Raw genomic sequence first — 14,748 nt, forward strand, 5'->3', positions numbered from 1 at the left:
TTGTTCAGACAGGTCAAATAGAGTCAGGTGAAGAAGTCAAACTGTTGAAATGACATGAGAGCCTAAAAGGCATGGAGCAAAATAACAGCAGAGAGAGAGAGAGAAAAGTGAAATCATCTCTCTCTGTAAAAGACAGATAAGTGGCAGTGAGAGTAGACCACTAACCAATAGCATCCTGCTGTGGGTTCACTCGGGGTCATGACCCTGGCCCTCCCTCCAATTACTATGAAATCTCCTCCACAGCCCGGCAACAGCCAAATAACTTGGTCAGCTTTGGCTTGCAGCAGTGTATGTTTGAGTGTGCCTCCATGTTGTTCATATTAATGGCTGTTACACTCCTATGGTCCACACGACGGAGACAGACAATATTTTGGACAATGCTTGCAGACAGTTTTATGTGCACAGATGTATATGCATACGGGATTATTAATTGCTTGCTGTATAACTCTTGAATCACCACTGACATATAAAACTTCTTAAGGTACCCAGTGCTGGCTAACTAATCCTGACAAGTTGTAATTTGCTCTGCCAAAACTGAAAGTCTACACAATGAACATACTTTGATTGTTGATTGTTATTTTATTCTTTTCTTTTTTAAATTACGTTGCTGCCATTTTGTACTTGGCCCAAAATGACAGGGCTTTTATGCATGTGTTGAGTGAATCCAGCACTCAAATCTGAATCCAGCACACAAGCAGTAGACTTCACCACTACCAGTAAAAACTGCTATCTAGAGAGGTAATTACTGAACGTAAATACATTGAAAGGCTTTTGCAGAGAAAATGCCAGCCATAAATATTATCAAAACTAGGGTTTGAGGTCAGGTCTTAAGGATTATAATTTTAATTTCTTTTATCTTGAAGCAATCACAATACAAAAGAATTCAGTGAAAAGAGTTGAATCCTAAAAGGATGATGCTGCATAAACTCTGGTGTTCACTTTTAGATAGATGTAAATTTTAACTACTGAATTTGAGTGGCATTTGGTTCTAGCCAGAACCTGATCTGAATACCAAGCTCATATCAGATTTGGTTCTGGCAGACAGAGAAAGTTGGTTTGGTGCATAAGTGAATGCTTTAATCCCGGGAACAGAAGTAAAGTCATCTGACATTATTATGGTAGATATTAACAATTATGCAATTTTAATGAGAACTTCAGATGCATCAGGATGCACAGAGACGCATATCTAATTGTGTGGCATCCCCAGCCCCAGAGTGGTGGTGCTTTGTAGGACAAAGAGCAGGAGTCAGGCAGGTGGGGGATCAGCGGCTCTGGTGTCAACTGAAAATATTTTAAGATCTGTCGCAGGGACCTTCTGGCATACTAGTGCAGGGCGTCCAGTGGTACATACGTAAATACTTCTGCCCAGAGACAAACAGAGGGCGTGAGTGAGAAAGTGTGTGCGTGTGTGTTTGTGCGTGGTAGTTTTCATGTCTGGGCATGTCTGCTCCCAGCCTGCTACTGGAGACATTGGACCCTGGTAACAGAGCTCTCAGGAAAAGATCATCACCATCTAAATACACACCCAGCCACCCACAAAGACGTTTACATCCATCTGGTCTTGAACTGGGCACTCGGAGGATAACAACAACAACAATGAGACTAACAGCAACAGCCAAGAATAATACGACCAAATCTGTCCCTATTAGCAATAATGAACAACAAATAGTGAATCATATCGCCTTTGGTCGCCCACCCAACCTCTGTACCTTAAAGCCAAATCACACCTAAACTTTGCTTATCCCAGCCATCCACCCCCATTACACACACATAAACAGCTGTTCACTATCATTATCCCCTCCATCTATGTCATTCACCCCCCACCCACCCCCCATCCCCCACGATGTACCCCATTTCTCTCTCGCCAATGCATGTAAACAACCCTCACATACCCTCCCCCCCAATTTCAAGCATCCCCTCCATGCACCCTGCCCCCTCTCGGCCCCAGACCCAACTATCTAGGCTACCAAACACACACACAAACCCTTAGACATTGCACAAACACGCACACACACACACAGACACACACACACCCCTACATGCACATGCAACATAAACATCCAGGCAATGCCCCTGCCCCCTCCCTGACTCTGAGGAATGCGGGGACCAGCTGGTGGAGAAAATAAAAAACGAAGAAGCATACCAAAACAGGAAATGCATCAGCAGGGGCCTATCAGAGGGCTTTATCAGGCCAGTGGCAGCCCCACTGAGAACCTGGGTGGCGCCGCATGCTGATTGGCTGATCAAAGTGGCAGCTGTGTCATTACAGGTCAGGAGGTCAGGGGTAATCAAGAAAGGTTACTAGCATGCGCACTTGTGCATGTGTGTGTGCACGTTGGTGTGTGTGTGTGTTGCCATGGTTATCTAAATAAGGGGAACCTGGAGGAAATGTGGGAGGAAATGAGGGTGATGAGGGAAGATGCTGCGGAGAGAGATAAAGTAAGAATCAATCGAAACCGACAAAAGGAAAGATGGAGGAAGAGATGTAGAGGGAGAGAAAGAGAGAATGAGATCTCCAGATGTGTGCATTAATACAGCTGAACTGTGCTTTTATTTGTTGTTAAATCACACTAGATTTCTATACTGTTCTGCTTTTGAGACATTCGTCCCGCTTCTCTCTCTTTTGTTTCTCTTGATAAAAATCACCAACAAACATTTGCTGTAGCAATACATCTGCAGCACAGTCACATCATTAAAGCCTGTATCATCTAAACTGAATTGGGCGTAAAGAGTCAAACGTGTGGGAAAGAAACAACAGAGAGCCTTCAGTGAAGCCATTCAAAAAAAGGTTTGCGTGTGAGATTCCAAACCGGATGGTTAAGACCCTGCTCGGTTCTCTATAATTCATGTTCTCTCTCCACTGAGCTCTTATGAAACCTACACGTACACACACATACAATAGCTCACGCACACACAAACACACACACACGCACAGGATTCTACTTAAGAGTGAATTTTCCAAATCAAGAGACACATAGGAAGATGGGGGGGGGGCTTTCAGGGAAGCTTGATTGCCAGGAAAGCTTCTGCTTTTATTAGGCTCACCACCAGCACGTGTGCACACACATATATATGTATGCACACTAATTAGTGTATCAGCCCATTCCTTCCTTCCGAGGATTTATTTGCCTAGAGCGCTGACAGATACATGTAAATTTGGGTAAGGAATCGGGATTTTCTCTATTCGAAATGAATTCAGAAAAACTGAAAATCAATTTTCTCTCCAAATTCTTGCTACAAACATTTCATAAAAATGTTGCCTCTGGAATGTCCCTGTTCCTATAAGAGCCCACTGGACACGTGATGTCATAGTGATGGACCAATAAGGCTCTCATTAAGGGAGATTTTCTGTTACATTTTTCTGGCAAAGACTCATCATATTGCATTTTGTGGTGACTATATGAATTTGTGGGGTCTCACTGTGGAGCAGAACATGTGATTAGACATGTGACATTCCAGTGTGAAGTGTGTGTTTTTGACTGTCATCACTGTCTTTCGACCTGTAAGAGTCAGACATCAAGTCAGCACAAAATTTAGTCTAGTTCTAGTCAATGAAAACTGTTGACACTTCAGTCTTTTTTAGTCATCAGATAGTGAACATTTCAGCGGTTTCTAGTCTAGCCAAAACCAATTTTGTTTTGTCATTAGGTTTTAATCATTGCACATCATTGCCATCTTATCATCATCTCATCATAGTCATGGAAAAAAAAAGGTTTCTGATCAATATATTCCGTCATAGTTTCATTTCATCAACAAAATGAACACTAGCCAGAACTGGGGTTTGATAAACGTTCTTTCTGCCCTGCCCTTTCCGGGCATGACAATCGTCACATGACCGATGGAGGTTGTCCCTAGTCCCGTTCAGCTTCAAATACCTGTTAGCTTACATTTAAAAAACACTTAACATGGTTACATTTATGTATAAAATGGCTGCAGAAAATCATCTTTATTTTGTTAGACAATAGCATTGTGCTTGCAATGTGCTTTCTCCAATGACACTATATCCAAAAAAATGGACAACATTAATCTAAGAATCAAAAGTTGTACTAATTGAAGGACTGACAAGAACAACTAAGGGCAACATGAGAGCATCTTCTGATGCAATATGTTTTCTGTGAATTCATGGTCTGCTAGTGTTTGTGTGATTTGTTTAAATATGAGTGACTTTGGTTTGTTAAAATGAACAATGACAAGTTATTTGAAGATGATATCCCTGGCTATCTCTAGATTATTTCAGTTTTTAACTAAATAATAAGGGGATGCCCTTTGATGTCAGTTGTTTGCTTTGAATTACAGTATGATTTAAAGTATTTTCTTTATTTCAGGATACCAGAAAGCAGCCTGCCACACAGGAGAAACATTGTACTTGTACTAGTGGTATAAATTAAAATAGTAATTTCATTTGACGAATCGTCTCTATGTGAAAAATTAAAAGACAGAGACAGAGGAGAAGACAGCACTGGGATAAAAGTGGTAGAAGTTAAAAATGTTAATTGGCGTGATAAGCAAGGGTGAGGCAGCACAGGGAAGGGAAGGAAGCAGAGCGGCAGACAGACAGACAAGGCTGTGTGAGGAAAGCCTGTGTTTGCGTGACAAGGTGGAAAGGAGGAAGAGGGAGGGAAGGAGAGCGGGAGCCATCATGATCCAAATAGTTGAAAAAAATAAAATTCCACACAGATAAGCAAGATTTCCCCTTCGGCCAGACCGCCTGATTCAGCACCTCCAGCTCCACAGAGCCGGGGCTCAGAGCGGAGAACAGGAACGGGAGGAGGCGGGGTGGGGGGACCACGGGGGTTTGCAGCCCCCCATCCTGTACCCCTCTCCACCACCACCCCCTCAGCCCAGCCAGATACACACAGTCACATAAATATACACAACCCTAGAGGGTCTATTGTTAAGCAACAAGGAGTCAATAACAGATAGGAGATGAAGGGAGGATAGTGAGAGAAGCTGTACAGCAAAACGTTGCCATCTAGTGTCAGTCAAACAGAGGGGAGAGCCAGACTTGACCACAGCTCCCCTCTCATAATCACTCTCAATACAGCTGTTTCTTTCTCTCTCCCTCATTTTCAGCTGTGTCACAACTCCTCCATGTTTGCCACTCAGTCTCTCCCTCTGTTTGTTTGTCTCTCTCTCTCTCTCTCACTCCCCGTTCTCTTTCACTGCAAGTGATGCCTTCCCCCGTGGATCGAGCGGGGGTGGAGAAAGCGACAGAAAGAAACACGGGAAATGAGCAATTTGATGAAGCTACCACTTATTCTACAACTGTTGGTCCAACCCCGTATCTTGTTTTGTTCTGTGGTTGTCGGGTCGGGACATTGCTTTGGGGCACCGAGCAATGTGACTGGTGTAACTGCTTTGCTGCATTGCTGCAAGTGACCGAGACCCTGGAGAGAAACCCTGACACCTTATTTACTGCTTTTATGAAAACTTGGCCACCAGGCACACAAACAGTAACAGAGCTACTAGTGGCATGTGTGTGAAAGAGCGTGCTTTTAATACATGCAAATGTCCCCACAAGAATAAAAAAAAAAAAAACTGCAAGACAAAATTAGCATTTCCCAGACCTCATTTGAAAAATGATTAATTTTAGGGTTCAAATATGTAACTTAAAGAAGTAAACACAACCTCTTAATTTGTATAAGAATACATGGATATGACTTCCACACAAAAATTACTTAAACCACGATGGAGTTGTGTAATTATTTTAATGTTATAGAAACTGCAGTTTGATTAAACTTAACTTGATTAAACGTATTTATAAGATATGTCTAAATGGGTCTAGGCTGTTCTCAGACATGGAGAACTAGATCGTGACTACTATGAAAATAGTGACAGCATTGGTTTATGTGTAAACAAAACTAGCTGCTCACTTCATGACAACTAAAGGTCGGCATCGTGACAACACCTTGGACCATCTGCGTGCCTGCTCTCCCTTCTGCTGCAAAGTTTTCACTCGTCATCTACTTTCACTACTTTCGCCATTATGCAGTCTCTCCTCTGACTGTATGAAGTGAGCTTTTGTCTATAGATAAACTCTGTTGAATGGAGCTTGTGTGGGATTTTTGCAACCACACCCCACAACAGGACAGGCTTATGATGATGCTTGCGATCCCTGCGAGCCCAGATTACTTTAATGCACAATGGATTTGTAATCTGTGTGATTTTATTAGGTGTATACACAGTGTCAACAGTTAACAAGTGTGGATTTTATGCTAAATGGTTTGCAAGCATCCCACAGGTGCCTGGATGTGTCATGCGGTGCCCAACACGCAAAGAACACAGACTGCTGCTCCTCCCTCCTGATCTCCTCTGAAAACAACTGGAGGAAAATGTTTGAGATTCCTTTCTTTACACAGACACCATTACAGTCTTTCAAGAAAATGATGGAAAACTTTCACTTACCAGCTAACAAACTGGTCAATTAAAAATTAAAAGTTAGGAATATGGTCACATGTAATTTTCTAAACTGTTCCCTTCAATACAATGGATCATCATCAGCAATGAAAAACAAATTAATAAAGAAGATCAGTTATATTTTCAAAATCCTGTGAGCAATGTTAAAATAAAACCCTGTAACAACTTGATCAATGGTAGACAATCTGCTGATTAAACATCGCTACTTTTATAGCATGCATTTGACATTTACAGCACAATGTGGAACTGAACTGGATCATTCAGAAATGCTGAGACTGGGTCAGGCATCCCATTCATATATTCACAGCGTCACCCTCCGGGAGCTTTCAACATGCACTCTGAGCACTCAGCCCTCTGAAGTGCTGCAGCTGGCACCAGCCAGCAAAACTCGCTTGCAAACTAAGCTGCCACTCCAAAGAGAGAAAATAACTCCTCCTCTGACCAAAACTCACCACAGCCTTTTCATTTACATGCCAGGCAGAGAGTACTTTATCGTAAATGTTTGACTGACAATAATGTTGCTGAACAATGACTGAAAACATTCAAAAGTGACTATAATTTCAGGAGTGGAGAAAGCTTTCTCTTTTATGAAAAGCACCAGATTGGGTTTACAAAGGTTTCAAATGAAGCAAGGTTTAACTGGAAATGGTGGCACGGTGCACTTCGGCTGTGAGATGGGCCAAGAGAATTTAATGAGGGTAAACCACAGGGTCTGACATGCATTATGAACATGATCGGCTGCAAAAAAAAAAGCCTTCTTCTCTACCTGGCACATATAAGTCAACTTTGAAGAAGCAATTGCTGCAAAAATGCCACAGGTTTTTCTGACAATAAAAAGGTGATGTGAATGCTAAGTAAGTACTAGAATATTCTTGAAAACCAGAGGAAAATGTTATTAAACAAAGATATAGTGCACCAGACAAGAAATCTAATTACACCTACTGTAAATGAAGTAATGTCTACAACAGAGGTCAACAAGTGCAATACAGAATCGTTTTTTCCAACATCAGCCCTTTACAGCATCTAATAGATGGAACAGTATGAGTTGACTGCGAAAATCTGAAACAAGTGTTACCCTGAGCATAGCGACTAGAGTTAGCCACTTTAGACTCAGCTAGTCCTAGCGGTACATGAAAGCAGTCTGACTCTATACACACCAGTCTCATTGAAGTGCAGCCAGACCTAAAAGCAGTCTGATAGACTCAAGATTTTTCATTTTGTACTGTTGTTTTTGTCACTCCACCACCAGCACCACCCACACCCACACACACACACAAACACAGCCTCTTCCCCCTCCCCCTGATCGCTTTGCCCCGTCTCTGGACCTCCCTGCTCTGGCATGACTCCATCATGCCCTTAGTCCCCTCTCCTGTGTGAGCCCCTCACACACACATACACACTTTCCCACACACAGTGCACATTTCACACATGCAGACGCTATCTCTTCCCCTGTTACTGGGGTCCCCCCCTAAGCCGGAGGAAAATGGCCGTCACGGAACCCCGCTAACGGGAGGCCTCCCCTCAACCACAAACCAAGAGTAAGGAATGAGAGAGAGAGAGGGAGAGAGAGTGCAAACGTATTACTGCTGCAATATTAGCTGATGGAGGGAGCAGGGGGAGGGAGGGGGGAGGTAGGGATGAGGGTAGAATGGGGGGACCGCGGTGTGAGCATCGACCCACAGAACACTCTCCCACATGTGGAGTCAATTAGGAACAATCTTGTTTTCTACCCACCGCTGCAAAAGAAAGGAGGGTTTTCTGGGGCTGTGTGTGTGTGTGTGAGTTTGTCTGAGTGTGTGTGCGTGCGTGCGTACACAAGAGAGAGAGTGAGGTAGAAAAGGGAGTTGAGAGAGCATGTTTTTTCCGAAAACCTGCCAGAGAAATAGGCCGGATATTTGGTTTTATATCAAGCCATTTTAAGCACAACGAGCCTGCATCTCAGTGTTTCTGCCTGCTGTTCATCATCAAATGATCATGACTTCAGAAAACCGCGGCGTGATTGCGACTACAGAGGGAATGACACTCAAGGAAAAACATCAGTCCTCTAGGGCTCAGCATGCATGAATGACGCACATGTGACAGATATGTGTGTGTGTGTCTGTGTCTATGTGTGTGTGTGTGTGTGCTGGTCCGCATCCTCACACCTATCATCGTCGTGTGCATCTGGTGAGACAGAAGCATCACTACTGACTCCGCTAGGAATTCCAGACGCACACAAAATCACAGGCCACTTCCTTGGTGTCAGACAAGAGGAAGTCTCCCTTTCTAAAAGATTCATGGCTGCTTCAAGTATGTATCCTCTTTCAAATTGTCGTGTTTAGACAATTTTCATTATTCATCCGTTTCAAGATTGATGGCTCCCAGTCGGGTGGGCGGCGCGGCGTAAACAAGTGTCTACACCGCTGTTGATTTATCTGGGCAAGATCAAAACGGCAGGCACAAAACAAAGGCCCCTTGCTTTTCACGTCTGCATCAAAGGAGCATTAAAACTGTGACTTTTTTGACATTTTGAAGCGAGGTTTGTTTGATTTCAAAGAGTAACAGACTTCAAACATTGGCAAGATGGTCAGGGAATGGGCCTTCCTGACCCAAAGCTCACCTCAAACACAGGTGTGAAGGCAAAGACAGTGATGCAATGAGGGAGTCTGGGCTGACACGCCAACAAAAGTGTTCCTTCAAACTACACACACGCACATGATTTCTCCACCCATGGCACAACACGCAAACACAGAAAGGAGAGCTATACCAGATGATAACCATATCTCAGAGTTTCCTGTAATAAGTCTGGCATGCAGCCAAAGACGACCTTTCACCCTCAGGCCCTGCAAGAACCCAGACTGCTGCTTTCTCAAGAGGGCGGCCAGAGTGTGTGAACCACACAAGAGTGAGATGCAAGGTAGAGCAGTGTGATTTGTGTGTGTCTCTGTGTGTGTGTGCATGAGAGACTTTTGTGCTTGTTACTTTTGTGTGTGTGTGTCTGCACACTGATGTTCATTCTTGTTGTCTATCTGTTCATACCTTCATGTGTGTGAACTCACCTTCAAAGGCCGTCTGCCCCTCAGGGCTTCATGGGGGAACATCAACTAACCCATCTTACCTCTCTCACCCGGCGCCCTTCCAAAAATAACCCATGATACAAAAGCTGAAGGCCCCCAAAATGCCCTTTCCCCCTGAGTGTTGTGTTTAATAATGCAGCCTCCACAATTAGAAAAAAAACACAGAGGGCTGAGTGTTCGAAAGAAAGAGAGAAAGTTATTGTGGAGAGGTCTCCACCTCCCACTGTGTACTGGACAGGAGTCAATGAGCTAATGCTACTCAAACAACACACCAGCCAGAAAAGACTGGGAGTAGGAGTCTGGGTGTACATGTGTGTGTTTGTATCTTCTCACCAGCTGAACGTAGGCTACTTTATAGTCAGGCTGCTTAACCTTCTGGTTTAGGTGATTCCTCTTCTTGTTGGAGCCTGAGAAACACAAAGAACAGCAGGTATTGCATTTGCTGGCAAACAGTAATGGCTAATCATGAGAAAATTCTGGTTATGAGACAGCAGAAAGTAGGACTGAGTGACGATGATGACATTTATGAATGTGGTGAGAGTAGGGTTGGGTAATGTGACGATATACCGTGAAGACGATGGAAATTTGTCAAGTGGTAGAGACTCTGCTATACTGTTTCTAATGGGGTAGCTTGTCCTTTAAAATCTCAAGCTGTATTCTGTCTTGGTGCGCAACGTTGCAAATGAGAGAGCTGGACTGCTTTAGTGTTTTTCAATGCAATGAAGCACCTTGATTTGAAAGACATTTTAATCACTGGACTTAATTAATTTATTATAAAAACTATCATTAGTTTCAGCCCTTATTACTAGTGTGATTACATATGCTGTGATCCACTTCTAGGTGAGAGCCAGCAAAAAGACTGAAAAGCACTATCCTGAGACTTTCCTGCACAGCAATTATCAAATTATATTTCACTCCTATCTGAACGACAGATATCTACTATACTTTAGAACAGAGAATACTTTATGCATACATGTGGTGAAGCAGAGCCTGATCTTGTTGACTATGGAAGGCAGGTTAACCTCTTTCCCAGCTGGAGATGATGATGACATCATCCTCTCTCCTGTCAGCCTCTCAGAGTCTCTGCTCTAGGAGATGCTGAGAGTGTGTGTGTGTGTGTGTGTGTGTGTGTGTGTGTGTGTGTGTGTGTGTGTGTGGGTGGGTGCAGGCTAGGCTTCAAATAAATCAAAAGGTAATTTTACTCAACTTAAAGGCACTTCACAAAGGTACGTTACGATAATAGCCCTACTATCAATGATGGATAGTGACCACAGCATCAAACAGTTCATCTCTGCCTCAGAACTCTAATCTCAATGAGACCCTGGTGGTCAAGTCAACAGGCCCTCTGAGTAACTGCCATTGCCATGGGAACAGTTTATGACATGAAAAACAGGGGAAACATTCCGCTGTAATGAGTCATTTGTGTGTGTGTGTGTGTGTGTGTGTGTGTGTGTGTGTGTGTGTGTGTGTGTGTGCATGCATGTGTGTATGCGTGTGTATGTGTATATGTGTGCATGTGCGCATGTGTGTGTGGTACGTGAAGCTAGTAATCACTAGCCAAGCAGCCCACTGCTCAGGGAAAGCCCTGAGCAGGGTTGTAAAACACCCCCCTCCACGCCCCCCTGGCTAACTGGAGGCCCCTGTGTGGGTGGGAGACAGAGGTAACGAAGAGTGTGTGCCTGTGTCTGTGTGTCTGTGTGTCTGTGTCTGTGTGTGTGTATGTGAGAGTGAGAGGGAGAGACAAAGAGAGAGAGAGAGAGAGAGAGAGAGAGAGAGAGAGAGAGAGAGAGAGAGTTTGTGATTACTGAGGAAATCCACAGGGAAACTGTACTACCTTTGAAAGAGCAAGGTAAGGCACTGACCTGTCCCTCCACAAACATAAGATACACACAATAATGCACACCTTGACAAAGGTACAGAGTGTGTTTCTCTTAATTCACATAGCCCTTTCCTAACACATACAGACACACAGACAGAGCTTTCATACAACACTTCGCAAACGCAAGCACAATTTCTCCCACTTTGAGATTGCGGTTTGGCAGCCAGCTATCATGTTACAAATCCCAGGCCGGAGGGTAACCAAGGCAACTTCTTCCAAAATACCCCTGCCGCCCATGGAGGGAAGAAAGGGTCGTTTGCGCCCCTCGCTCTCCTCTGCCCGTTCCCGTCTTTACGCTGCCAATGGAGTGGAACTCCTGACGCAGAAAGGGATACCTTCTCTGACGCACCTCGGGATCACCGGGGGCCCTGAGCCGCTCTTTCTTCTCTATACTCCTCTGTCCCCCACAGCTCACTATTTTCCTTCCACCCACCCTCCCGAGGGGCTTTCCTTTTCCCCTAGCTTTTAATGACACAACCCTAATAAACAGTGTTAATGGGTCCTCCACACTGTAGGCTAGGCTAAGCTAGGCGCCTCTCTCCTCCTCCCTCCACGTCTCCTTCCCAGTCTCTACTCCAGAGGTAGAGGGGGCTCCTTGTGGCCCTTCAGGCACAGCACAGAGGGGGCTCGTGGCTCCTCTTCTCAGCTGTTCGTCAGCATCTTTCCAACTTAAAGCCACCCATATGTATCTCCTTCTGTTCTTTCATGAACTTGCAAATTCCTAGACTCATAGGGAGCTCCCAAATCAGGCCATGCTAACTTAAGCAGTTTCCTAACCCAATAAAAAGTCAAAGCGATTATTAAATCAATGATATAACACTGTTACTTCTGTGATCATCCTCGACAAGGAGGCAGGAAGGGATGGGGCACTTAGGGCCGTGAAGCTGCAAGTTTGTAAGTGAATAGTATGTGTTTGTGTGGAGGGAGCATGGGGTGTCCTGGGACAGCTGGAGGCTGGAATGCTGCAGCAGCAGATTGTCAGATAAGCAGCTGTGTGTGCTAGGGGAAAGGAGAGCCAGGCACGTTAACCACTACCGCAACTAGCCGCTGGAAAACACTCCCACTGCTGCATGTCAATGGGAAGACCGTCTACATCACGAGCTGAAATTTCTAATCGCCCCTAACCACCGCTTACAGTCTCCAAAACAGAATCAATTTGACTTTATGCTTCCTAAAACAAAAATCATCTTTCTGTGAATTCCATACACCATAACCAAAATTGACTTGCCAAACTATCAACCAATTAAAAAGGCTACAAGGATGGATATAGTCTTAAGGATTATAGTGGACAGAACCTTAAAATGATGTTCAACTTATTTTCATCTAGACACATTTTTTTATAAAACCTCACATTTAGTTCAGTAGATTAACACATCATCAACTTCAACAAATAGTTTCAGAACAGTCCACCTCTAACATCCATCAAAAGGCTCTTAAAGCTGGAACTTTGTATTACAAATTAACTTAACAGTGAAACGACTGTTTGCAACACACAGTACTACATGTGGATGGTCAGCAATAGGGGACTACGCAGCAGGAGTAGTTTGAGAAGTTTCAAATGAAACTCTGAAACCATTTTCTGTTGTAGTTTTCATCACTGGAAACTAACATGAATTCAAGCTGACCACAGCTACTTGTAGCGTTTTATCTGTCATGACTGTAGATAGTTAATGGATAGCAAATTTTGGATACTTAAAAAAGACACATATTAGGTGCAGATTGCCAAAACACTGATGTCACAGTATATTTTCAATAATGAGCTGTAGCAAGTAATCTTGTACATCACTCTATAGATTAGAAGTAAATGTATTGGATAGCCATAATTTATCACAGTAAGCTGAAGTTACCTTTTTCAATGAAGTTATCAAATGCACTATTTATATACATTATAGTGTTGTTCAGCACACGGTGGAAGGAAGTTAAGAGTTTAGCATACTGAGACTGTGTGTGCAACATTTGCTCCATTTACTCACAACAGCTGCAGTACAACTTTAGGATTTTAATTTGGATGAAATGTTTGTGGCTTGGTACTGCATACCATGAATCAAGTGTTTTCACCACTGCCTTAACACCCTCACTAAACAGTTTGGATGTGCTCCATGTCTTTACATAGATGTACAGTCAGGGTGTGTGTAATGTTCTCCCACCACTAGCTTTCCTTGTCATAAGGTCAGTGTCTCAGGCAATGATGTCTGTATTGCATTGTTGTACTATTTTCATTCTCTAACACTCCTCAAACTCAGTCCACTTAATGTGATGAAACAAATAACACAGATTCTATCTAAAAATGTTAGGTGAGTTAGAGGTTTTGGACTTCTGAAACCCATGGACACCCGCACAACAAGAACAATATCCTGCACTTCAGTCCTCTTCATCTCATGTAAAAAACATTTTTCTCTGTATTTTTCTCTGACACATCATGTAACAGTCCACTCTATCCATTCTGATACCTGACGTATTGGCACACATATCCTAGATTCATAGCAATGCAACAGACTCTACCTGACTCAATTAAGACTACACATGATTTCGACTAGGGATGGGCAGACCGGTTTTGTCACGTCACCGGTGTCATGTTCTGCTCGGACAAGGATTTTGCAATACCATCACTACCATGATAAATATTTTAGCAAATTAAAACAATGTGCTTTACTGTGGCTGCAATAACATGTAGGTAGACCGCTATGCACAAACTCATAGAACCGGAGTTACAGCCACTGACTACTATTTTCCTCACTAATGCCGGGATCAGACTACACAAATCGTCATGGCCGATCGTGAACGACAATCGGCATCTATGCCCGTGTAGTGTGGCATGCTAAATGACCTGTCGTGCGGCAACTGGGAGGCCCCACGACGGGGTGGGACAATGAAAGAGAGGAAGAGTTCATTGAGCTGTGGCAACAGTACCCCTGCCTACTTGACGTTTCCTCAAGGGAGTACAATGGCCGAGTCAAAAAAGACACATGTCGGCGAGAAATAAAGGAAGAACTTCATCAGCTAGGTGAGTAGCTGGCTGTGCTGTCATAACATTATCCCCGGTCCTAACTGCAGGAATATTCGTATCATTACTAATTCCAGATGTAATGTTAAAGTAGCCTGTTTGATGCGGCCAACACAGCCAAGCCTGCTCCTTGTAGAATAAATAACTATGGAAATAAAATTACTATAAATCAAACTCATTGTACCTGTCCTAATTGTTATCCAGACGCTACCCAGTAGATGTAGAAATAATGACCAAATGGGCCAACATTTACACCACCTCTTGCATTTGCTTTTAATATTATAGCTCATCCACAGCTGTTTTTCTTTTTCCTTTTTTTTTCAGCACACAAGACCGCCAGCATCACTTACAACACTTCTGTCATTTTGACTGACAGTTGCTTCACCCGCCTC

The 14,748-nt window shown here is 43.5% G+C and overlaps 1 protein-coding gene across 1 annotated transcript in view; it reads right to left on the reverse strand.

The window, feature by feature from the left end:
• mrpl23 (mitochondrial ribosomal protein L23) overlaps positions 1-14,748 on the reverse strand; it is a 36,370-nt gene that overhangs the window by 9,452 nt on the left and 12,170 nt on the right. The window contains exon 4 of the mRNA XM_041939529.1: positions 9,807-9,880. Coding sequence (XP_041795463.1) covers positions 9,807-9,880 — 74 coding nt within the window. The remainder of the gene's footprint in view (positions 1-9,806; positions 9,881-14,748) is intronic.

Source organism: Chelmon rostratus, chromosome 6, assembly GCF_017976325.1.
Source record: "Chelmon rostratus isolate fCheRos1 chromosome 6, fCheRos1.pri, whole genome shotgun sequence".
Classification (NCBI taxonomy): Eukaryota; Metazoa; Chordata; class Actinopteri; order Chaetodontiformes; family Chaetodontidae; genus Chelmon; species Chelmon rostratus.